The 26,227-nt window shown below is 43.2% G+C and overlaps 2 protein-coding genes across 8 annotated transcripts in view; one reads left to right on the forward strand and one right to left on the reverse strand.

Moving 5' to 3' along the window:
* Positions 1-3,868: 3,868 nt before the first annotated feature.
* CHRNA6 (cholinergic receptor nicotinic alpha 6 subunit) lies at positions 3,869-12,977 on the forward strand. Its single transcript, XM_071424652.1, has 5 exons — positions 3,869-3,993; positions 5,110-5,154; positions 6,785-6,894; positions 7,032-8,016; positions 10,924-12,977. The coding sequence occupies exons 2-5, from the start codon at positions 5,128-5,130 to the stop codon at positions 11,044-11,046; spliced, it is 1,245 nt and encodes a 414-aa protein (XP_071280753.1). The 5' UTR covers positions 3,869-3,993; positions 5,110-5,127; the 3' UTR covers positions 11,047-12,977.
* A 1,432-nt stretch (positions 12,978-14,409) lies between these two features.
* CHRNB3 (cholinergic receptor nicotinic beta 3 subunit) overlaps positions 14,410-26,227 on the reverse strand; it is a 28,383-nt gene continuing 16,565 nt past the window's right edge. For 4 of the 7 annotated variants that reach the window (XM_071424653.1, XM_071424654.1, XM_071424658.1 and 1 more), the window contains 5 exons: positions 24,067-24,218; positions 22,976-23,020; positions 18,397-18,506; positions 17,290-18,172; positions 14,410-15,999 (listed from right to left, as the gene is read on the reverse strand). In XM_071424653.1, coding sequence (XP_071280754.1) covers positions 15,865-15,999; positions 17,290-18,172; positions 18,397-18,506; positions 22,976-23,020; positions 24,067-24,218 — 1,325 coding nt within the window. In that variant the 3' untranslated portion in view covers positions 14,410-15,864. The remainder of the gene's footprint in view (positions 16,000-17,289; positions 18,173-18,396; positions 18,507-22,975; positions 23,021-24,066; positions 24,219-26,227) is intronic. The other 3 variants (XM_071424660.1, XM_071424659.1, XM_071424655.1) reach the window with 3 other exon arrangements.

The raw sequence follows: 26,227 nt of genomic DNA on the forward strand, positions 1-26,227 counted from the left end.
GCTTTCTCATCTCTCTGCAGAAGTCTCCCTCTCTCAAATGAGCTCTGGAGTAAGGCTGGTGCCTGTAATCTTTAAAGATTTTCTTTTTCATCCCTCAAACCTTGTCATGGGCAGCCACTTCAGGGATCCACGTGGGTCCACTTCAGGGACCTTCTTTATTCAGTCAACTCATTCCTAAGTCTTTTTCTTCCAGACAGTCCTCTTTCCTGCTTTCTATCCATATTTCAACAATTTGTTTAAATGACAAACCACTTTCTTATTCTGTACTGCAGCTTGGCCTCTGTATATTTTAGTATGAAGGGCATCTTTTTTTTCATTTTCTAGCTCTTTTTTTCTTCTCTCTACACTTATACAACAATGTAAGCGCCTGAAAATGCAGCAGCATTTCTGTTTTGATCAAATCATTCATCCAGTCACTCGGACTTGATCATGCTGGATTGAGCACACATAAAGGAGATTCCCTGTCCGAGCTGCTTTCCGGGAGGCTGGATGGCACCTGTGGTGCCTTTCACCCTTCCTGAGAAACAGGACCCTCAGTTTCTCAGATCCATTTCCTACAGATTCTTTTCAGGCATTCCTGTTGCAAGGACATGTGTAGTGAACACCTGAGGAGAGAACATGCATCAACCTCTAAAGGATTGTGAGATCAGGTTTTTTTTAACTTCTGTGATTAAGAGTAACACTCTGTTGCAGAGAATTTGGCCTGTAACAGCACCCGGTGGGTTTTTTTCTTTATTCTACTCCTCCGTTTTCACACTAGCATACTAGCACAGGAGGCTGCACACATGAGGAAATAAAAAAGTTAGAAGAATTGATGTTGTAAGCTGACTGGACTGTCAGGAATGAACTTAGCATGCTTAGTTGCTCCTGTCAGATGGCAATAACAAGTCTACTTGCCTTGGATTTATTCACTGAGAATACTGTCAAGCAATTCTATCACTTGATGCTGTGTGTATTTCAAGGTTCGTATGGCTTCTGGTAGACATGTTAAAACCATGTAACATCCATTTCTATCACCTGAAGAATCAGTCCTCAGCTAAGAAACTGATGCTGTTTCACCTCTGCATATTGTGATGGACTCACTCAGGTGATCATCGGGCAATAGCTATAAAGCAGCTGCTTCAGCACGATGAGAATTATTAACCCTTTGGTGTGGGGCTGAGTGAATGCTCCCCCTGCTCCATGATGGCTGTCCTGTGTCTTGCCTTGCCTCTCTCTCCTGCACTCTTGCACGTTCCCCGAGGCAGGGGTGCGGGTGACTGGAAATGTGAAGTCACCTGATAGGATGCTGCCTGACTCCCTTCGCTCTGTGCGGCATAAGCTCTCCTTGCCTAGTGGTAGTGAAAGCAACTCTGCAAGGCTTTGCTCTGCTCAGCAGGCTGCTGAGTTTGCTGCAGATGCAAAACAGAAATCCATCCTTCTACTGCCTACTTACCACCAGGAGGGTTATATGTCTTCTTGCCTCTTGTTCCTTCCCCCAAACCTCTGTTCTCAAAAGGAAGCTCTGTTCTGCTGCTAGCAATGCATCCTAAGACGTGGCTATGCTGGTGTTGCCCTGCTTTCTGCGTGTGGGCATTCATGTTCACATCCTTGATTAAAGGTAGGCTCTCTTTGATACCAGTTTCTAGAATATTTTCTAGTTACTGTCTCTGCTTCTGTTTTCTTGAATTAATTCAATGTAAAGCTCCCACCAGCTATTTCTAACCTGAAATCTTTAACACTTCAACAGTATTTGAAAAGAGCTAAAGCAATACTAGTTTTCCAATGTAAAACTCTTCATTTGTGTTTGATAACTAATGGAAGAACTATTTCTAGAAAACAATAGAAATGGATTAGGGTTCCTAGTAGTTTCATTTGATGCTTGAATTTGCAAGTGCTTAAATAATGCAGGCTATGGACATGCATGGTCAGTACTCACACTTTCAAAAGTGAGAACTTTAACTATTGCTTACTATTGTTTGTGATCTGTGTTTTAAATATGCTGCAGTCATTTCTGTTCACAACTCTCATGGAGTTTAGCATGATTTTTGCATTTAGGACACATTTATTTTGAAACTCGCTTCTGCAGATGACCAAGATGCGTATCAAATATACTGCTTGTCTTAGCAAGGCATTAGAAACTGTTTTAAAGCAGCACCATAGGGTAAAACCTAAATACTTGTCTGGTTTCATTACTTTATTTTAAAGCATATATCTATTACAAAGCCAGTGGGAAAATTTCAAATGAAACATGATTTTAGATGCATTTACTTTATGTTCCCACAGTAGTGTACTTCTAATCACAGCGCTATGGGTGGTGATAATGAAATCTGAAAAGAAAAATTTTAGTTCTTTTTTGAATGAAACAATACATGATATAAAAGAATCCAAACTTCATGACATATTCACGTGTCTTCTCTGAATGATGCAGAAAGGATGAAATAAAATATCAAGTTTTTAAATTTTTACTAGAATTTTCTTTCCATACATGTAAGTGACCAGTAGGCAGCATTTCATCTTGCAGTATGATAATCCCCTGCAATTTCAGGATGCTTTGTGATTTCACCTTAGAAGGACAGTCTAATCATGAAAGTGCAGCATACTGAGACCAAGTGTCTCCCTGCAGGACATCTGCACATCCACAGGCCCTTGAAGGATATGTAAATTGCAAATTTATGTGCCAGAGACCATGCTGCCTGGTACAAACCCCTTCTATGTTTAATATTTGCAATCATAAGGGCTTGTCATGGTTACTTGTCTGGTGTGTTCTAGTGCAATCTGGGACTAATGCAAAAAACTTATGACAATGAGTCCGAAAACAAATTTTTCCTCAGTTGTATCAGTAATATCTTTGGGATCATCATATAGCTTTGATAACACAGCTGTGCACAGCATGAGACAGAAATTCTAAATCTTGAGTTTATAAAATGTTTTCATTTATGTGCTGAATTACAGTAATGTAATAGCAAAGTTTTTCAAGAAAATTGTTCTTCTGAGCTGTTGTTGCCAGAGCAAATAAAATTTTATATTTTCCTTTAGAAATCAAAGTGTATAGCCTTTTATACTGTGAAAATAACTGTTTCAGGTTTAGACTATGTGTAACAGGTTAGGAGCATTCTTAACTCTGCAGTGAGTCAGCTCAGTGCCTGTCACATACCTTGCTTCTTCTAAGCCATCTGGTCTGTTCTTCATTAAGGAGGGGTTACAGCTGTGATCTGCTTGTTCCCAAAGAACAGTTCTGTATTACATAGATGCATGCTATTCTATAAGAAATGTTAATATTTCCACTTTTTTCTTGTTCTTAGAACTTAATAAATGAACTTTCTGCAAAGAAAAATTGTGCTATCTAAAGACTGGAAATATCAATTGTGAGGATAAAATTCAGTCATGTTTAAGATTAGGAGGCATCATTGTAGTCCTCTAATCACCTGATAGAGATTTTGATACAGTAGTTGCAGCCTCAAGCTTTTAATTTCTAAGTAGGTATGCTTTTCATGAACACCCTGTTTTACTGGGGAGATTCACAAAGATTAAATCTGTCACATTTCTACTTCTTATATTTCACACCACCTTACTTTGGTATGATACCAAGGTGGGCCACATGGAGGCTCATAGGCCAAATCCAGCTTAGGAGACAAAACCAGCAAAGCCATTACCTTACTATTTGAGGAAACAAGGAGTAGCCAACATTCTGCAGGAGGATGCTTTCAACTGACACCATACTGGCAACCTCTCTTCTCTATGCTCTGGTAGCTTTAAACATGGTCACAAGCACAAGGTCCAGAAATATAGCACAGACTAGTATGTTATCCAACACCTTCTTCCCTCTTTTTCTTCTCTCTGGCTTAGCTGTTCTTTGTCTTTTCCAATACAGATACCACAGCCTGCGAATCAGAGGAACGGTTATTTCACAAACTCTTCTCCCAGTACAACCAGTTCATTAGGCCGGTGGAAAATGTGTCTGATCCTGTCACAGTGTATTTTGAACTGGCCATCACCCAGCTTACAAATGTGGTAAGACTCACTACACAATACTGCTGAGCTTTGGGGATGGTTGTAAACACATGCAAATTGCTGAAGCTGCACATACCTACAACTCTCCTAGCTTTCATTTCATGTGTTTCTACATGCACCTGCTGAAACCTTTGCTGTTCTTTTAGTCAGATGAGTTGTTCCAGTTGCTTGAAGAAGTGGTTTGAATGACACAGATTCATTTCTTTACTTCTATAGAATCAAACCCCTCTGCTTCAGATAGCAGCCTCCAGAGCCCAGGGCAGAAGCACTAAATGTTCAAGCCCAGGCTAGCCCTCTTCACAGGGCTAGCCCACTCCAGAGACACCTAGTGTGTCCACATTGTGTGTAGCATGTGACCAATTCTGCTTTGGGACTACTGTCATTTCCCAGTAGTCCTGAGGGGAAAAATCTTCTCCTTTTTTTCAATCTATGTGTTTCAAAATGATGTAAGGGAAAAGTGTGGAAAGTGGAAGAAAGCATGGAGGTGGGGATGAATGTTGCATGTTTTGGAATGCAAATGGCTGTGGGGCAAACATACTGGGCAGGACAGAGCCAGTGTGGAAGAAACAAAACATCACCTTTCTGATTTGTGACTGATTGGCAATTGCAATAAGTGACTGTAAAAAGAAGGTTTCTGTGTGGCAGCTACCTAATTTAGTGCTGGTCAAGTGTATCTGCTCTAGAGGTTTGCATAGAAATTCAAAACACTGTGATACAAATGTCATTTTTCTTGAATCTCAACCAATTCTGTACTGTGTAATCAGAGTTTTTTAAACACTGAATCCAACAAAATACACAGCCACAAGAAGAATCTCATTCTTTTGGTACAGGTCAGAGCAATTCTAGGTTGTGTGCTCTCCAGATACTCAAATGTCTGGCAAAACAGTGCAGCTTTCTGTATACCCGATATTTATGGAGCATGATTTTTCGGTAAAGTTTTATTCATTTTTCAGTAGGGTTGCACACAACAATGTACAATGTGTAAACCTCTTGAAAGATGCTAGAAAAAATCTGCTATCAGTGAAATTAATGTGAAATTCTATTTTCCAGTTTTATGGGCTAAGGTTTTGGCCATCTCAGGATACTAAAACTGTTTATGCCTGTGTTTCTTTATAGGATGAAGTCAATCAGATTATGGAAACAAATTTGTGGCTAAGACACGTAAGCAACTGTGTTGCATTTCTCATGCATTTTGCATCGAAATGATTAAATGTGTGTTACTTGTAACTCACATCTATATGATAATACAGTTTTTGTTTTGTAACAAGGATTTAAAAAAATTAATGAGAAGCTCCACAATTGAAAAAGTAATTTCTTCATTCTTTTTACCTAGAAGTTACATCTTCTTTCTTTCCAGTGAGATATATTCTTCTCCAACTTCATGATGATTGGTTTTCTTCTGGAAAATCGAGCTGGATGTACTCCTTAAAGAGTGATTAAATATGCCACTCTAGGTCATCCCCATCAAAATATTTATTAGAAAAAGGAACATGCCTCCATTGTTCCTGATAGCTTTGAGTATTTTAACATAGATAAGTACTGGAATTAAATACCAATATAGCCAGATGGAACATGCCTGGGCTCGTCTGGCCCTTGCTGCTTGACCAAAGGCGGTGCTGTAGTGTTTCACCTCAGAGACACCTTTGGCTGGCTGGATATTGCAGCTCGGTGCTTGGGACAAGTCCAGGCATGGAGGAACTCAGGTTTACCTCTGGTGGAAAGGCTTCAGGCGAGGTGAAGGAAAGGAATTGGGTTCTGCTGGAGGGTTTCCATCCAGAGCTTTATTCCTGGCACACAGGCCTCTGAGTGCAGCCACAGCTCCAACAGAACCACAAACCGCATGGTCGCCGTGTCTTTTAACCCCGGGGAGAGGGAGAGGGAAGGGGTAGGTGTGCCACCAACCAGGTGAGGGCGGGGAAGTCTCAGGGGACAAATGACACCTGGATGGCCCAAAGTCCCCAGGGCTGAGAGGCATCTTTTGAACTTTGCCAATCACACAACGCCCTTTCTGGAATGCAAGATTGACGGACAGCGCTCAAAAGGGGGCAGGGGAGGGGAAGGGAGAGGTGATTGGCCTCTCACCTGGGAAAGGAACCGGGATAAGTGAGACAGGCTATGACATCACACCACAACAGATAAGGATCCTTAAGGGACCTAAACTGCTGAGAAAATATAGCTAACTTGCACCATTGTTTTCAGGCACTGTTTGTGGTCCATGCAGAGTTTTCTGTAAAACAATAGGTGAGAGACCATGGAGCATGGCCCTATAATAGGGCAATAGGCAGCAATGCAGGACAGCTGCTGTGCATCCCTCACTGCCCTGACCTGGTATGTCAGTACTCCTGTGGAACCAATACTGTTGTCTGGCAGCAGCTGCCTGTTTGTGAGCAGGTGGACCAAACATGGGGGTACTGGTCTCCTCTGGTGCTGTCCTCCTCTCACCTGTGGGGTGCTGCAGCAAGGTCCCTATTTTCTCTTGGCAAGGGGGAGGTAACCTTTCACAGACAAGGCTCTCTACTGATGTCACACAACAGAGGAGAGATCTCAGCATGGCAGCAGTTCATAGCAATTGGCACCCCATCCCATCACAGAGAAGAGAGTAGCAATCAAGAGAGCAGTATTCGCACATGTCTAGTGTTTCTCCAGGTCATGGCCTTCCTCTCTTTTGGACCACTGTCCCCTTTTCAACATGCTACATTTCATTACAGTGTGTCATTTTACAGGAAGATCTGAGAAACAGATATTTGTTGATAATTTAAAGTTTTATAATCCTTGTCCATTCTTCTTTCAGATTTGGAATGACTACAAACTGCGATGGGATCCCAGACAATATGATGGCATCGAATTTGTTCGGGTACCAGCAGATAAAATTTGGAAACCAGATATTGTCTTGTATAATAAGTATGATGATTCATTTTACCCATTTTATTGACTCATTTGAATATCTCAAAAATATCCCCTTGCAGCTCCTATAAAAACACCCATTACATTTTATTTTCATGGTAATTTTTTTGGTTTTGCCTCATTTGTCTTTCCAGTGCTGTGGGAGATTTTCAAGTTGAAGGCAAGACCAAAGCCCTCCTTCGCTATGATGGAATGATCACCTGGACCCCACCAGCTATTTTTAAAAGCTCCTGTCCTATGGATATTACTTTCTTCCCATTTGATCATCAGAACTGTTCACTCAAATTTGGCTCATGGACCTATGACAAAGCCAAAATTGATCTTCTGATCATTGGATCCAAAGTAGATATGAATGACTTTTGGGAAAATAGTGAATGGGAAATAGTTGATGCTTCTGGCTACAAACATGATATCAAATATAACTGCTGTGAAGAGATCTACACAGACATAACATATTCTTTTTATATTCGAAGATTGCCAATGTTCTACACCATAAATCTGATCATTCCCTGTCTTTTCATCTCATTCCTGACTGTGTTAGTTTTTTACCTGCCATCTGACTGTGGTGAGAAGGTTAATCTTTGCATCTCAGTGCTTCTTTCTTTGACTGTATTTTTACTGGTGATCACAGAAACAATCCCATCCACCTCTTTAGTAATTCCCCTAGTTGGTGAATATTTACTCTTCACAATGATATTTGTGACTCTGTCAATTGTCATCACAGTGTTTGTCCTCAATATACATTACAGGACCCCAATGACACACACAATGCCCAAATGGGTAAAAACTGTCTTTCTTCGCCTGCTCCCCAAAGTCCTGTTGATGCAGAGGCCACTAGAACAGGAGAAAAAAAACACCTCCAGAAAAACCAAGAAAGGATCAGACAGTAAGTTGGGCAAGTCAAAGCACAGCAAACACAAAGACACCAAATTGCACAAGGAGCAGCGGTGCAGTCACTGTGATCAGGCAACTGAACTCCATACCACCAAAAGACAGCTGAGCCATCAGTCTCTGAGATGGATGGCAGAGCACATGGAGTACTCTCCAGAGGTGAAGGATGTCATCAGCAACGTCCAGTTCATCGCAGAGAACATGAGATCTCAAAATGAAACCAAAGAGGTAAGGGAGATAACCATCCCTTTAGGGCTGGTTTTGTTTGTATTGAAATCAATGGTGATGACAAGGTGGAGTGCCTGTGTGTAAAGATCAGGGGCTAGGTCAGCAGGGCACTTGTCCTGGTAGGAATCTGTTACAGACCACCTAGGCAGGATGAACAGGCAGATGATGTATTCTACAGGAGGCTAGAGGAAGTGTCATGATCACCAGCCCTTGTTTTCCTGAGGGACTTCCGCTTGCCAGGAAGCTGCTGGAAGGATAACACAGCAGAGAAGAATCAATCTAGGAGGTTCCTGAAGTATGTGGAAGATAATTTCCTGACACAGGAAGCAAGCCAACCAGGGAAGGTGCCCCACTGGACTCATTGTTTGTGAACAGAGAAGGCCTAGTGGGAGATGTGACAGTTGGAGGCCACGGGCACAGCAACCACAGAATGATAGAGTTTTCAGTTTGGGGTTTAGTTGTGAGGGGTGCCAGCAGAACTGGATCTCCAGCAGCTAGACTTTGGCCTGTTTAGGAAATTGATTTCTAGAGTCCCTTTGGAGTGAGTCCTGAAGGTCAAAGGAGTCCAGAAAGGCTGGGCACGGTCTAAAAAGGAAATCCTTCAGGTACAGAAGCAGTAGGACAAGTTGCTGGGGAAGAAGACCATCTAATGGGTTGTTTGTGTGAGGTCATGAATTTTTTTCTTATTTGGGATTACTATCATAGAAAATGGTGCACATTGGAATTTAAGGGATTCTGGGGCCATATCCTCCTGTGTAAACACAAACTAAAAGAAACTGCAAAAGGATTTTCTGACACCAGGAACTCATAAGGAGCAGAAGTTCTCTGACACTTCAAGATATTTATAAAAGTGTTTAGAAACTAATGCAATATATATCTTTGATCTGTCATGGAATTTTTGCTTTTGGTTTTGAATTTTTTTAGATGCTCTATGATGGTAAAATCCATCTTAAAGCTAAGTACTGCTGTATTTATATGGAAAATCACAACAACTTTATAAGGGAAATGTTGGTATGCATTATTTCTATCAGAATATTTTGTTGAAATTCATACAACTTCAGTAAAACCTAAAGATGACCTTTATTCCCCCCTTTCTTTATGCCCTGCAGAAGAAGTTTCATCTGAAAGCAAAATCTATAAATTTCTGAATAAAGGAGTAGAGTTAAGCCAGTGACTGAATTCATAGAGTGAGAATGTAGCACATGCCAGTCTGAAGCAAAAGACAGGAGGAATCTTTTACCATAGAGGAGGATGGGGATTGAACTGAGCCCTGCTCAGTACCTATGGCCTTAGTGCTTTGCTTAACTCACACCCTGCTTTCATTATCACACCAGCCCTGCTTTCATTATCACACCAGCTGCACAAAACATATCCATGTACTGATTCAGCTACTTTCTCTGATGGTCTCCCAAAAAGAAGTTTTCCATGCAGTCATCCAAATAACTTACTGTCTTGATTATACAGCTCAAGGGAAATCTTCTTTTGCTAGTTTTGCTGATTTCCATTTTGCAAATCTCTCCTGCCTCATGAAATTTTATTCTTAGTCCAGTGTGTTCATGAGCAGCTTCGTATCTTACCTTTCAGAACATATTAGAGATGGGAAGCATAATTTTTCATTTACAAAAAATCTCCTTTTCAGGGAAAAATCAGGATTTGTTCTCAGGCAAGCACTGAGAAAAAATTATTCTGGAGGCTGCTTCTGCTTCAGCCAGATATACAAATGGGTGGTGTTATGTACTAGTCCTAAATAAATCAAAGCCCTTTAAAAATTGCAGAAACATTTATAGCTGTTGGAGTTCTTCCTGAGTGCTCTTTCATGTGAAGTGCAGCTTCCATGTCTGATTTTCAGAAGTCCTCCAAGGTTCTTCCCTGACTACCAGCATGTTTCTATTCATGGTCATGTTACTATCATGGCCAACTTCTTTTTCATAACATCCCTAACACTCAACCCAACACTAATGACTATCATAGCTGTCCTCTCAGTAGCCCTGGGAGGTTGGATAGGATTAAACTAAATACAAACTTGAAAAGTCTTACCTTATTTATCTGTTTCTCACCTTGGCTGAATTGCCATTATCAGAGTCTACAACTTCAAACTTACCCTACTTAAATTTTACTTATACTCTCCAATACCTGCTGCTGTATTCCTTACCCTCAACATGATCAAAATCCTAAAGCCAGTATTTTCTTGGAGGCAAATATAATAAAATTGGAAAAACAAGTGGAAGATCCCTCAGCAGAGAGATCTTAACTAGTCACTAGTTTATATGTGTGAATGTTCTTCTGATGCAGTGTTTCTTGTGCAGTACAAGTTCAAAGGTACAGTTTAAAGATCAGGAACTTCATTGAATGTGGTTCTAAGATCTGTCTCTCAGCCATGCAAAATTTGTTCTGTCCTGCTTAGCACACGTCTCTGCAGTTTGCTGGAACCCTTGCTTTGCCATAGTCCATGTGTCCATGTGTCCAGTTTCCAGAAACTGCATCTTTTGTAGGCTGTCAGGATAAATCCTTCAACAGGGTTTAGTGATGTGCAGCTGTGGCGGCTGTGCCTGCTGTTAAACCATCCCACTCTGCCCCCACCACGTGATCAGGTCCTGTTTGTTAATATCAGCACCACAGCCATGGATTAGCTGCCCTCAGACTCGAATATTTAGAACAATTCAGCAGACTAGCAGACAGTGTTGTATGTTCTCAGCCAAAAGTGGTAAAATACCATTAGAAAATCAGCTCCCTCTGAAGAGAGTGAAAACTGAGCAACTATAAGCATGACAAGCACATTCCTGACTTGCATGTGTGTTTTTCCTTACATTCAAAAGCACAGAGGGCATTTCTACTGCGTAATATCAACTCACAATTGTATGTAACATTACATGTATTTTATCCTTCTCTTTTTTTATTCTCTTGCAGGTGGAAGATGATTGGAAATATGTAGCTATGGTGATAGACAGAGTATTTCTCTGGGTATTTATAATCCTGTGTGTGTTTGGGACTGTAGGGCTCTTTATCCAGCCACTAATAGCAGAAACATAACTCAATCCATTGCTTTTTGTCCACTTTTGCTCTTGTTTCATTTTCGGTTCATAGAAATTTGCCTTCTATTTCTCTCCTCTAACATCATGCCTCTGCTCACCACCTCGTCAGCACCCAGCCACAGAAGCTCCCAGAACAATAAAGTATGTGTTTACATTTATGTTTGAAATCAGACAGATCTTAAGCATTTAATCATATTTGAAGACAAATGGACTTAAAGTTAGAATGTGGTTACCGTGTGAGGCATACACATTTGAAAACTTCATGCTTCTAAAATCTTTTTAAATTAGTTTGATCTGCCACTTACTTTTCCATTTAAGGGGACCAAAAGGGGACCAAAGTCCTCTTTACTTCCTGATAGTAAGTACCAAGACCTTGATAAGCTTCAGTAGGATTTCTAAGCCACATATCTCACCAGGTTAACAGTGGTCCTAGTCCACAGGTTCTGCTCTGAAAACTCTTGCTTGCTCAGGTTCTGACATAAACCCAGCAGGGAAGGGTTTGTTCCTGACTAGATACTTGCCATAGACAGAATTGGTTTGACAGCACTGGATTGATCTGAGGTTTTGTGTTTTTAAAGCCAAAGACCAACCTAAATTATGCATATCCCAGCAGGAGAAGGATGGATACCATGAATCCTCTGCAAAGCTGAGCACCCTGTTTCAAACAGCTGTGCAGCAGTGTTCTGCTTCCTGACTCCTCATGGGTCTGTGCTGTGTGTGCAAACCTGAAATTTAGGGCCATGTCCTTTGGGGCTGAGGTTGCTGATTTGTAACCAAGTCTCAATCCTAGTGTGCTTCCTCCTGAAACACTTTGTAGATGTGTTCCTGATGTGGTTTCTATAAAATGTGGGTGGTTTACTCTTGAGTCCCTCATTTGTTTATATTCCTGTAAGTTTTGTGGTGAAAGGTTCTTCTTTAAAAGGCACCACTACAATTAAACCAAATGGTTCCAAGAATACAAAGCCCTTGTCTCTTACAAGAACCTCTAAATTTAACTGTACAGTGTCAATGCAGTTCTTTCAGTGTCTGACATGCATCAGTCTCCACCCTGAACATCACCAATCCTTGGAAAGTAAGACTCCCTGTTTCTGAAGTCACTGTCTGGCCTTTTACTCTTTTATGATGTTTCATAATAAAGAGAATAGGAATGAATTAGTGTATATGTTAAAGGCAGAATGACAAGAATATAACTGTCTTAATTCACCCAGTCATGATTGTAGAAGAACAAGTAGAAGAAACTATTATTTTCTGTAATCTCCCTGAATGTTGTTCAATTATGTAGCAACCGACAGACAAGTGTATGAAAAAGCATGGTTTATTTTGTCAGCCTGTCAATTAAATGTCACTCCTGAGATACACCTTGAAGAATTTGTGGTTTGGGGTTTTTTTTTTTTTAGATTTCTTGTTGTCAATGTGTTTATAGATGCTACTATTGGCTGTTTAATCAGAAAGAAGGTGAGGGAAAAGAAAGGAAATTTGAAGAGGAGAGCTGAATTCTGAACCTAAAAACTTCATTTCTACAGAAAAGACATCTGACTGCTAGCATTCACTGTTACTCCATGACCATCCAAACCATGAAAACATTGTGGCTGAAGGTGCATTGCATTGGTATCTTAAGCATGATAGCTACAACCCCACAGTGAATAATCTGACTTCAGCAAAATCCCTGATTTACAAAGTCATCTTCTGTCTCTTTTTAGTGTACTATTTACTTTCTCCAACTCAGTAACTTTTGGAGCCATCTTTTGCAATTCTCAGCTGTGTTTGACACATTCAATACTGGGAGCCTAATATAGCGCTGCCAGCTTTGTGAAAGTACTTGAGAGGGGAGATGGGGGATACAAGAAGCATATCAGCATGAAGGAGGCTGCAGTAGGTGTACCCCTGCAAGCAGACATGGAAGAGGCCACACAAAAATGACAGTTTTGCTTGCCCAACTCTTGTTGAAGGTTGGGGGACCTTCTAAATGAAAGAACAAGAAAAGTTACAACTGGAGCCGGTGCCATCCCAGATGTTGACTTGGGATCACACATTGTGCACAGCCACAGAAAAGGTCTATTCTCACCCCATCAGCTCCAAAGTCACATCAGCAACATCCCTTATTAATATGCCTCAGTGATGAGTGTAGCAGCAAGAATTCTCCTCTCCTTGGGAGTGATGGCATCTATGAATTAATTTTAAAAGCACAGAAACAACAGCTCAACATCTCTTTACATTCTCTTCCCAAGGGGAGACCATTCTTCCAGTTTGCCTCCACTAAAAGGCCCAGAAGAGTTTTTTGTGTTTGTCTTTTGGTGAGTGGGTCATATGTGTGAGTGCCAAAAGCAGTGCCAATGTCTCAGAAAACCAGTTCCCAGAAACTGAGGCTGCACAGGTTGAGACAGTATTAAGGCAGAAGGTTACTGTTTTTTTGTTAAGACTTGTCATTTGCAATATTGTCATCCACAGGCAGAGTAGGTAGAGCAGAGGGAAGGGCCAACTGGAGGATTGTCTCCCTAGTTGTGTGTTTAGTGGCAGACCTTTGTGGGGAACATGTTGAATGCTTTTGTGGGCCAGCAGCAAAGAGATTTAGAGAAGCTCAGGATCAGGCAGCACAAGGGAATGAGTAGTGACACTACAGATGTAGCAGTACCAGATGCAATGCTAGGAAGACTCAAGGCCAGAAGCCATACCTGTGAAATTTTCATACATCTCCAACACATGAGCTCTGCTAATCTTCACCAGCATAAACCAGAAAAAGCAGCTTGGCATCAGACACAGACGTGTGAGACAGAGCCATGTGTTGCCTGCAGGTGGGCAACCAAAGTGTCGCATGGTGGAGACAGGACCATCTGTCAGATGGACACCTGAGGCAGATTCCCAGGAGAGGAGGTTGTCATCTGTCATGGCTAACAGGCAGCCTCCTGGACACAGTGCTCATTGGGAATACCTATCACTACTGGACCTCAAAAGTCTGGAAACACTGGAAAGAAGAGCTTCCTGGCTCTTTTCCTGCAGATATTTCACAGTACTGTCTAGGGGAACAAATGCACTTTATCCAAAAAGAGAGGAGCAACTCATAGAATGGTCAATGTGTATGTGTTTTACAGTTTTAATGGTCAAGTTTTATGGCAGTATCTTATACTAAGATATCTCTCTATATTTCTCAAACTAAATGAGTTTATTCCAGCAATATAATAACCACATCTGAATGCTTCTTGCTCAAACTCACAGAGAGAGATAAAAAGTAATAAGGACTTTCCAAGAACCTGAAAACCCCTTTGTTTGAATACATTTGGGACAAAACTTTTAAAATGGGCTACAGTCTGGCTTTGTTGACAACAAATCAACAGCAAACACCAATGTATGGACACCCCAGGAATCATTTACTAAATACATCTTTATTAATAATAATTGCACAATTGAACATAAGTTTCTGCATTGACAGAACATGATGGGATTACATTAACTCATGGAGGTCTGATGCCATGCACAATCCAAGCACAAGAACACCTCTATGTATTTTTAACAGTTTCTAACTTCCATCTCTAGAGAGACAGTTTCAAGGCTAGCTAAAATTTTAACACATATGTAGATTGTCAAAATTGGATCTCCAAATCCCTTGCTAACCCTGAAAATATTTGCAAGTTCTGAATGGGATTTTCTAAAGCACGCCATGTTGGAAAACACTGCCCCAGCAAAAACTGTTCAGGAGTTTCACCTGGGTGTTTTCTGTGACATCTCACTTATTAATACTTTTAAGAGCTGTTTCTAATCATGCAAAAGGATCCCACAATAAATTAATCAAAGGAGTGAAATTCCAAATTGCCTAGGAAACATGGACAAGCCAACATCTAAAAATGTATCTTCCTGGTGACCAGCCCACCCCATAGCTCTCAAGAGAAACCCCACTCCTGCAACAACCAAAATTTTCATCTGCCAAAAGAGATGTCTGCAGCTTCCCTCCAGCTGAACATTTCAGGAATATCACTGTCGCCTTATGGAATAGCACAGCCACCTTCGCTTAGGTGATCTTCCACTTGTGAACAAGCAGGTGAAGGAATAATAGTTTCTAAATGTGGAGCATGGGGAAAACTCCTCACTTTGTCAGCCTTCTGGTACACTACAGAGCAGCAAGCAAAATTGCAAATAATCCTGAAAAGTGGGAAATACCTTGTAGCTTCCTGATGGCTGAGGTGAGAGAAAAGTGTGCATGCCATAAAGGCTGGTAGCAGGTGGGCAGTGGTAGGTTCTGCCCCATCAAGCTAATCCTACAGCAAGGTGAGGCTAGACAGTCAAGGTTTTGAACATCCCATCGAAGAAGAATTTATACTTTTTCTGATGCACATGCTAAGCAATTGCCGGTTCTGACAATTGCTTAGCATTCTGTAGACACACTGCTTTTTAATTGGAAACACAGACAAACTGAGTAGAGATTTGTGTTCCTACTGTAACTTCTTTTACAATGTAGCATTTGAACTGGCAGATCTGCCTTTTAAATACAATGATTCTGCAACACCTTCTATTTCCAATTTTAACTAATAATCTTGGCTTTTATAGTAATACAACCAAGTTAACAATAAAATAATAACCCAGTTGTGCAACCCCAGTTCACTTTAGGCCTTGGCTGTCCACCAAGCTCTTCTCTGATTTCAGCAAAATCTGTAACTGGTAGAGTTATTATTAAGATTGAAAGCTCTGCTAATAAATGCCCACTGTTACCATCACTTTCCCTCATTCTTGCTGCTGCCTCCCCTCTTGTACAGCAGAGACCAAGCTCCAACACACCACCATCCCTTGGCACCGTACTTATTGTATGTCACTGCAGGAGTGTTTTCTACAAAGTGTTGTTCAACCACATCCGTAATGCAGGGGTAAAGATGAGAACTGAACCCGTCACTGACACCACCAGAAATAACCACAGGAAGATCCGATCCAGGACTTGAGCTACAAACTTCCAGTCTTGTACAACCTGGGAAGGACAGAAGGAGGATAAACATAAATGGGAACAGTGCCTTGTACCGTGTTGATACTGCTACATACATTTCAGCTCCCCAAATCTGGTTTTAAAATTAGACGTTTGTAGTATGTGGTAGCCTAACAGAGATCACATTTTCAGCATTCATAGCTGCAAATCACTCAAACCCCCAAAGCAATTCCATGGTTCTACACACACAGTGATGAGACTTCCTCAGCCTGCACAAAAGCTTTTAGTTAAGTGCATATAGGAAAATTTACAGACTTAACCTTGAGGATGGCTTTCCAGTGAACTAGACTTCTTACAGGGAGATCTGCATCTCCCTGTAAATGCCAGGATGAAGCTCTGGCACAGCACTTGGACACAGGCATTGATTCCAGTACAAGCAGTTTGATTTACTTGTGTTTGCTTAAGTGATTTGTTGACTCAGATTGGGTACACTCAGGAAGGGAATTTTGAATGGTGAGTGCTGGCACAACTATGCATACAGAAAAGTGCTATTTATTAAGGTGATTCAAGGAACCTTTTTATTAAAATTATTTCAGCTTCAAACAGGTATTAGTCATGGACAGTATGTGTTCACATACTACATGTTTGATTTACTGTTCTTCTTTCTGCTGTAGTCCTCTCAGCACAGTTTAAAAAGCCCTAGCTCTTGCTAGGAGGATGCTAACAGACGTTTTTCCAAATGCTGTCAGCTGCATTGCTCTACTGTCCTACCCTTGCATGAGATTCATTGTTTGCAAACACAGTAATTTGCTATTTTAAACGCCAGGAGGCTCATTGAGAGGTGAAGGATAGTAGTTGGGAACTAATCTAAACAGGTGTTAGTGAAAATCTAGAAGACCTTCACTCAAAAACGAGCAACTATGCAGTGCACAGTATATGTTAGGAGGCCAGGACTGACACCTGGCAAATGCCATAGAGCTTGCCTGTAAGCATAAAAGTTACATTTTTGAGCATATGAGTTTAGAGGCTTCCAGATTTGTGTTATCCCAAACTTACACAGGACAAGGTTATTCAAATAAACCCAAACCAGGAATTCCTCCAGGAGAGGCTCCTAGAGTCTCTTGCATCTGCAAAGAGCAGGGACTCACAAAACAATACGCTTCTCCTTGAAGCTATGGGTTGTCTCAAAAGCATTTATCAAGGTCTGAGGAAGAATATGTCTCAGAGGAGAGCAGGAGGAAGAGGCAAAGTGAAAAGCATGAAGAAAAGGAAAGCACTTGGAAGCCATTGCTGTCAAGGAAAGTGTGATTCCCTCCTTGCCCTCCCTCCACCTACCTGTCTGATGAAATGCTCCTTTTTAACATGCCTGGAAATGTACCGAATGGAGTCTGCTGCCTTTTCCAGAAAGGCAATAACAATTTTTTCTCCGTCTTTTGCTTGCTTGTATTTCTGCTTCCCCAGAAACTTTGATTTCGAGGTGGTTCCCTTTTCTTCAGTCTCTGAGAACGAGTAGCGATCTACGTGGGCCCTCATGCAGAGCAGACGAGGCAGCTTCTGGAGAAAGAGCCTTTTGACCCAGGGTGCCATGGGATGGTAAGTTGCTGAGGATCGGTGGTGGACATTGATAACAAACACAGTCACGATGATAGAGAGGGTCACAAAAATCATGATGAAGAGCAGATACTCACCGATCAGAGGGATGACTTTGGAAGAAGAAGGGATTATTTCCTCAATCACTAAAAGGAAAACAGTGAGGGAGACTAGAACTGACGTTGACAATGAAAGCTTTTCACCTTCATCTGAAGGCAGGTAAAACACCAGGACAGTTAGAAAAGACAATCCCAGGCAAGGGATTATTAAGAAAAGAGTGTAAAACAACGGAAGGCGTCTCAATACAAAGGAGTAAGTGACAAATGGGTAAGAGTACAGCCCATCCTTCCTGTTGCCTTTCATACCTTTGGCGTTTAAGATCTCCCACTCCCCATTATCAAAGAAGTCTTTCCTGTCTACATTTTCGTCCACTAAAATCAAGTCCACCATATTGCCATCATATGTCCACGACCCAAACTTCATGGAGCAGTTCTGCCTGTCGAAGGGGAAGAAGGTCACATCCATTGTGCAGGAACTCTTATAACTGGCCGGTGGTGTCCAGGTCACCACTCCATTGTACTTCACTATGGCTTTGGTCATCAGGGATCCCTCAAAACGTCCATCAGCACTGGGAGTTGGACAGGAAGAAACAGTACCAAGTTCAGGACTATGTTTGCCCCAGTCGTACCCCATTTGAGCTCTGTTTTCTATCCCTCACCTGGAGCACAAGGTGCACAACATTCACACAGCCTAAAGAAGCAGCTTTCTGACAGCACACACAAGCCTCACAGTAGCTGACATGCCTTGCCCAAGCTCTGGCCCAAGCCCAGAGCAAGGAGCCACACTACTTACTTTTCAAACAAAACGATGTCAGGAAGCCACAGAGACTCAGAGGGGACCCGGATAGCAGTGATCCCACCATATTCATCTGGATTCCAGGAGAGCTTGTGGTCAATCCATTCCTATAACAAAACAGCAGAGTCCTCTGCCCACTCATAAGCAGTGACCTCTTTCCTCACCCCTGCATGAGCCTCAACAGCTGCACACACAGCACAGCAGGCAGAACCTGCTAGGAGGCTGCTCAGCTGCAGAGAGGGTGCGAGACAGGCATGGCTGGGAGGTGGTGATCCCCACAGGCACTGCTCCTCCAGACACAGGTGAGACCCAAGAACCCATCCCTAAGCTAGCAACCTCAAAGCCAGCACTCCTGGAGAGCACTTGACTCTCACTTCACTCACCACCCTGCACAGCCCACCTGAGAGTAGTCTAGAATGAAGGAGCCACTTCCTTTTAGTGCAGCAGCTTTCCTTCCCTCTGAGAACCAGCCCAAGCTGGTTTTGGCTGGCACAGACCCCATGGAAGACCCCATGGACCCTAGGTGATATGGGTACTAGCACTCAAATGACAAAGAGGTGGCCTTAATTCACTTTTCAGTGGAGACCTGGCTTTTTTCAGTAAATGGAATACAACACCTAATATCTGTACACCATCCTTGCAAAAAAAAAAAAAAAATTGGTCTTTCATCAGAAAGACCTGCAGACTGTTGCAGGAAAAATAATATGATGTTATTGTAAAGTATCTGGTTACAAAAGCAGGGAGAATCCTCTCCATTTTCATCATGTTGAACTCTAGAATAACTGTGTCTCTTTTTTTGGATTTTCAGATAGGGAGGTCATAACAAAGTGGCTCCAACAACCTGGAGATTTCCACAGAAAGGCAATGGAAAATCAGCTCTCTGATCCTTGTTCATTATTGATGAGGATATTCATTTGCCCACAGAAATAGCAGCAATGTCATACAAAAGCTGTAGGCTGTGGTCAATACCAAGAAGTGGAAGATGAACCAGTTTCCATTAAGCTGCAGCACTAAGAGATCTCCAGGGATGCAGAGGTCTCAGCCTTCACTGGGTAATTTCCGTCATGACTTAAGGATGAACCAAAAAAGCAATATTTTCTATTAATTCTCCATATGGTTCCCTTCTTATTTCTTTGACTCCACATGCTTTTCACAGCTATACTAGAGAGACTTGTTATTGTTCAGGTGTGGAAAGAGAGCAGGGGCCATTGCTGCTCATAGCCTCAGAATCGGGGACAGAGTACACCACTTTTAGCATGATCTTTTCTCTGAAGATGGTTTTCTAACAGATGTCTCCAGAAGCCTAGGCTGTTAAGTGGTCAGTCTCACCTATGTCCTGGACACTTCCTGTAAAAGGTACAACGAGGCTTAGGCTGGAAACATACATCATGCAAGGGGATGGACAGGGCCGAGCAGCAACCAACACAGTCATCTTGTAGCCTCCTAACACAAGAGCAGCAAATACCCTGTGAGCCAGGGTAGAATCATCCCTCTGGAGTTGAACTGGAGCAGCCTCTTGGCCTGGGCGATCTGCTCCATCTGCAATACTCCTCACTTTCTCCCTGCCCTGCATTGATTTCTCTCCCAGCTAAAGTGCTCTTTCGTGTCTGCAAGGCAAATGGTTGTTTCTTCTTACTAGAGCAGAAAATAGGTTGAGTGCAGACTTGGAAGATGAGCAGTTTAAAACAGGAATCTCCCTGTGGGCTATGCTGACACAAACCATAGCATCAGATGTATAAGGCTCTTTCCTCTCTTCTCCATTTTTTCCAAGCTGCTCCAGACATTGCAATCACTCTCTCCTTCCTCCAGTTCTACCAAATTTCCTTTTCTGTGCTGTCATTGAAGAGTTTAACCCACTGCTAGTGGAACAAAAAACATGAGACTCAAATTCTTGACCCTTGCTAGCAGGGGGTCATAGCTTGCCTGAATCCAGACACTTTCTCAGCAACCACTAAAGGCTCCTCTGAACCTTGTGTATCAGCCTGCTTGTGTATCAAGTCCCACCATCTTGAGCACCAGGATGTTTGAGGTTAACAAAAAAAGGAAAAGAAAATGCTTGTGTTTTAGGTTTGCTTATCCAAGAAAATTAAGACTCCTGCTGAGAAATTATGAAGGTGATCAGGAGCAATCAGCATGGATTCACTAAAAGTAAATCATGCTTGACCAACCTCATTGCTTTCTATGATTAAACATCTCCCTGGATGGTCAAGAGAGAGCACTGGATATTGTCTACCTTGATTACAACAAGGCTTTCAACACTGTCTCTCTCAGAACATCCTTGTAGGCAAACTCAGGATGTTTGGACTAGATGAGTGAACAGTGAGGTGGGTTGAGACCTGGCAGAATGGCAGATCCCAAAGAGCTTGTAATCAGTGCCACAGGGTCAGGTTGGAAGCCCATCACTGGTGGTGTCCCCCAAGGTTCCATACTGGGCCCAGTGTTGTTTAACTTTGGATGAAGGCACAGATGCCTTCTCAGCATGACACAAAGTTCAGAGGAGTGGACAATACCCCAGAGGGATGTGCAGCCCTTCAGAAGGACCTTGACAAGCTGGGGGGATGGGAAGAGAAGAACATCTGAAATTTAACAGAGGCAAGTTCAAGGTCCTGCAGCTGGGGAGGAACAACCCCAGGCACCAGCCCAGGCTGGGGGTGACCTGCTGGGAAGCAGCTCTGTGCAGAAGGAGCTGGGGGTCCTGGTGGGCAACAAGCTGTCCATGAGCCAGCAGTGTGTCCTGGGGGCCAAGAAGGCCAATGGGACCCTGGAGTGCATTAGGGAGAGCATTGCCAGGAGGTCAAGGGAGGTGATCCTGTCCCTCTGCTCAGCACATCTGGAGTTCTACTCAGAAGATCTGGTGAGGTAGATCTGGAGCTCTGTGTCCAATTCTGGGCTCCTCAGGACAGAGAAAACATGGACAAAGCAAGTCCAGCCAGGGGTAACAAAGATGATGAGGGGACTGGATCATCCCTCTTACAAGGAAAAACCGAGGGAGCTGGGCCTACATGAACACACAACTTCCACAACAGGATACCTGGGTCAGGAACAGGTATTTAGTGCTCAGCCTGAGCTCCTGAGGGCACTTATACATGTGAAAACCACAGCCAGTGCCTCATTTTCCACTCCCTGTGCATTACCTTGGGTCTTGATGCTCTCAGCTCATGAAATGGAGAAGTGGTATTAGAAATGGTAACAACTCCAGAGAGCCCAACTCTGGGAAATCACAGTCCTGAGTTTCCTTGAGCTGCCCTAGCTAAAATCTGAGGATTCCAAAGGCTTCCAGAGAAATCAGTGTGTCTACAGTGCATAGGGCTTGGATCTGCAGGTGAAGGTGGGTCCTACAGCCTGCAGGAGAGTGGGTTGGAAAGGGGAGAGGACAGATGAGGGCAGATGAGTTCTGCTGTCTGCCTAAGTGGGTATTCAAAGGGAGCAAAGATGTGGCCTTGTGCACAAAAGGGGCTCTACAACTGCAGCTAAAGGTGGGGAAATTGTAATACTGCAGATAATTCAGGGCAGGTTCCCAGCAGTTGTATTTGGACCAGAGAGAAATTTCTCCAGCAAAAGGGGAAAATCCTGTCTTCCCCACAGTGAGGGAAAGGCTGAGCTTCTCCCTCTTGCTTCTCCCTCTTCAAGGGAAAGATCATCTTTACACGCAATATCCATATTCGTTTTAGATGTCTTGCTCCAGCCAGAATCTCACACTCACTGCAGCAGTACAGTACCCAGACTGAGACAAAAATTGAGTCACATTTCTCATCCACCAGCCCAGTGACCCCCAAGAACTTTTCCTCATGGCATGATTTCAAGTACAGTTTGTTTTTTATGTCCTCTGCCCAGGATCAGCTGACATCTTTACAGGTACTCACAAGGCTGAGAGACTTAAAATAATTGTCACAAGGTCAATAAACTGGTGCAATGTAATCTAAACCAAAAACAGTGTTCTTCAGGAGTGAAGAAGAAAGGAGACCAAACAGTTCAACTTGCACCTTTCCATCATTTGTATAAATCACCATCTGTTCCAGAAGCAATTATGATAGAGAGATCTGATTAATTTGCTACAGCTTTTAATGGGAAAAGGTCTGTGGGGTGTGTGTGTGTGTGTGTGTGTGTTTGTGTGTGTGTGTGTGTGTGTAACATACTGGCCTCTTCTTTCTCTTTACATACGCTGAGGAATGAAGAAATCTATCTGAGGCACCACTCTTGGCTCAGACCAGGGAGACAGTACTTGTGTGACCTCTAAGAATGAGACAGGATAGTCCCTCAGGGCACATACAACATCCCAGGGATAGCCACTGCAATACCAGCTTCCCTGAAATAAATACTGGCTTGAGCACACAGCTGGGGTGCCGGTCAGGAGAAGAGGGTACCCTATGTCCTAAAGGCCACCTTGCCTGCCTTTCTGTCTCCATACCTAGGCTGAAGGGAGAAGAGGGAAGAAAAACTTCAGGTTAGGTATCTTGGTGCTGGCCACTTAGCATCATGAAATGGGATGGATGGCACAGTGGGCAGCAAACTGAGACAGCTACTCAGCTCAGCAGTTTCCATGGGGAAAAGGGAGGTCTGATGTGGTCTAATTTACCTGTTTCAGCCACACGTTGGTTGTCATCAGCTGATTCTTCTCATCCTAGAGTGAGACAGGGAGAGAGGATTGTAATACCAAAGCAGCCATTAGAAACAGACCCTGTGCCTGCTGAGTCCAACCCTGTGCCAAGATGAGGAGATCCCTATGGTCCTGTTTCCCCATGGGCTTGGGCTCTTCACTCACCACTAAGGGAAAGTGACTGACTTGCTAGGTGCTGTCCCTGCTACCACTGGGAGCCTCTGAAAACTGAGGTCTGGCATTTCGCAGGAGCTCAAAGGAATCATATGCCAAAGACCCAGGATGCAGCCAGGGCTCAGAAAGAAAGTGGTATCAGGTTACACATGCTTGTGGGCTCATAGGATGGCTCATCTCCCCACACTGCTCAGCCTGAAGGGAGTTTGGGAAGATACAAGCTGAAACATTGCCCTAAATATGTAAATAAAGCACAAAATTAGAGTGTGCCTTCCACAGCACAAAGGGAACATTACCAGGGGCTGGAGGATGTAAGGAGCACATTGTTGTGTGGGTACCTCTGGGCATTGTGCAAATTCCACCATGCACTGCAGCAGAAAGAGAAGGGAAATTTCCACAAGGGAAGAAACACAGGATTAGCTATGTTGTCTCTAGAGTTTTATCTTAGTGACCAGCTGGGTTAAGACTTGAACTATCTTTGTAGCTTGCTTGGAATGAATAACATACAGCCTGGTCTTACTGTTCCTCAGTCCTCTCCTGTAGATGTCTTGTCATTAAATTGCAACATAGATGTCAAGGACGGTCTGGCATGGGTTGTTTGATCAAAACCTTATGGAAATTAGGCCATATTCCCTAAGAACAATAGGGGAAAAAGGACCTTCAGATTTCCTTCAAAACAAATGAGTCCTACAGTCCATGCTGTGGGTGGAGGGGAACAGGGTGGGGAGAAGGTTGTATCACCAGCAGCATTTCATGCTCAGTGTTTTGCTGCCCAACCATCCAACCATCACTGTGCATTTCTTGTGTCAGGAGGCAAAAGCTAATTACATTACCAGTCCTCCCAGGTGGAGGCATAACTATCTATAAAAGTGGTGTTTTACTAACACAACACTTACCACATCCACAAGCTGTGATATCTTTAACCCAAAAAGGACTTTGATGGTGTCGTTGGAGTTTTCCACTGGGCGGACCCATTTCTGATAGCCTTCAAATAAGTGCTTGAGAAGCGCATCCTCATTTTCAGCAACTGAACTGAAGGCATTCACATCTGGAAGAGAGCAACACAGAGTGGAGGTATTGCCAGAAAGCAGACGTAGAGAATGCCATGACCTTAAAAAGTGAGACAGAGCAATGATGTAAGGAAAATTCACCTCTGGGCAGCAAATTGTCTTGTACAGCAAATTCTGCAGGAATTCAGATGCACAGACTCTCAGCAGAACCAGGGCAAGTGAATGGAAAGGCAAGATAGCCCAAGCCCAACTCACATTAAAAAAAATGATCAGAGCAGTGATGACTTTGTACCAGGTTTATGTTTTCTATGGACTTTTTGCCAAAGCAAAAAGAGCCCATCAGGCAGCAGTAAGAGCTGGATGATGCAGTCAGAGCTAGATCTGACAGGCAAGCACAGAGATATCATGGCCTGTACCTGCATGACTTGTGACTCCCACAATCACTGACACCATTCTCCCCCTTCCACTTACTACCATGAAGGGGGAAGGGCAGACCATCCATCCTTTCCCAAACTTCAGCCCACTCCCTGTGGTGTTGAGGTTCTGACATGATCTCCATCTCTTCCCTTGTGCACAAACACAGCAAACAAGAGTGAGAAGGATCTTATCTCTCTTCAAAGCTACCATGGAAGAAAAAAGACTGGCCCCACACAACAGGGGTCACAGCCAATATTGCTGTGTTAGCAGTCAAAAGGGACCTCACAGGACACTGTGAGCTTGTGCCTTGACAGCCCCAGGATGAGCAGAACATCTGTGCCTGGATTGCCAAGCATTAGGTTGGGAGGGTCTGCAGGCCCATGGATCTGCAGTGCCAGGATCTGACAGTGGGAGAGCCCTGGAGGGCACAGTCAATATGCTCACATACCATGAGCATCAATGATCAGAGTTAAGGCAGCCCCCAGCAGGGACCCTGTACCACATGGAGAGAAAGGGCATTCAAACACAGCAGCCCTTCCAGAGAGAAAACTGGAGGCAGAGGATCATGCTCTGCCTCTACATGGAGGAAAGGATGTGACCACAGACCACTATCTCTGCCCATGTCCCCTTCCCCAGCAGCTGCTGCCCATCTCCTGAGCATGACAGACTGTGCAGCCTCCTCCACCTTGGTCAGGGTCTGTCTGAAGCTGCAGACAGGGCTACACCTCACAGCAAGCAACACAGCTGAAGAACTGCCCAAAGCAAAAACCTGATCTCACAACAGAGTTTTCCATGGGACAAAATCATTCTTTAATGCTCTCTGGATTCTCTCAGGATAGCACAAGGTCCAAGCAACACTGTCACCCCCACTTCCAGACACAGCAAGATACCATTCCTCTTTAAAGGAGCTATAAATTCTGAAACCTAGTGCTTGCACTCACAAAATAACAACTTTACTGTCAGATGTTCTAGCACAAGCTGTGTTTGTCCTCTGTATCTGCAATACAGGTGAGGTGGGGTTACCAAGCCCTGGGCAGGCAGAGGCTGGCTGATCAGAGGGACCTTTCACACTCATTTCTACCTGTTCCATCCCAGAGCCAGGCATAGCTCATGAAGCTGTCAGCACAGTTTATAGCGGTCCTCTATAGGGCCACACTCTGTCTTGTCACTTTGTCACAAGCCCTTGAGGTCTGCTATTTCCAGAAATGCCCCTTCTGCTTGTTCCAGAGTTTATTCTCATGTCAGAGCTGACCCTAGCTCCTCCACAGCAAATAATGGACAGAGTCTGCGGTCTGTCCTAGGAAACTAGATTGGTTGCCCAAACGTGGCAGATGTGTATTGCATCTGCAACCAAAGGAAGAGAAAGAACACATTTCTCTCCCCTCACTACCCACAGCCTCAGAGGTCCAGCCTCTTGACTCTAAGAATCTTTGCAGAGCCTCTATCTCCTAGACATTTCGCTTTCCCTTTAGGAGATTCATAGGGGTGTATGGTTGTTAAAAACAAGAAATTTAACAGAAAAGCCCGTGAATAGAAAAATCCATAACCCCAAAATATGTGCGATCAAAACAAGCTCTTACTGCCAGAATACATTGCTCTGTTTTCATCTGAGTATGACATCCTGCACACA

The sequence above is a fragment of the Agelaius tricolor genome, unplaced genomic scaffold (assembly GCF_023055355.1).
Source record: "Agelaius tricolor isolate 1412-34295 unplaced genomic scaffold, bAgeTri1.0.p SCAF_4, whole genome shotgun sequence".
Lineage (NCBI taxonomy): Eukaryota > Metazoa > Chordata > Aves > Passeriformes > Icteridae > Agelaius > Agelaius tricolor.

Excerpts from the sequence above, each read along its gene's own strand:
- CHRNA6 (XM_071424652.1), top strand. The coding sequence starts at position 5,128 with ATGGAAACAAATTTGTGGCTAAGACAC. Across the intron at positions 6,895-7,031 it reads GATATTGTCTTGTATAATAA|TGCTGTGGGAGATTTTCAAG; the intron begins GTATGATGATTC and ends TTGTCTTTCCAG. Across the intron at positions 8,017-10,923 it reads CTCAAAATGAAACCAAAGAG|GTGGAAGATGATTGGAAATA; the intron begins GTAAGGGAGATA and ends ATTCTCTTGCAG.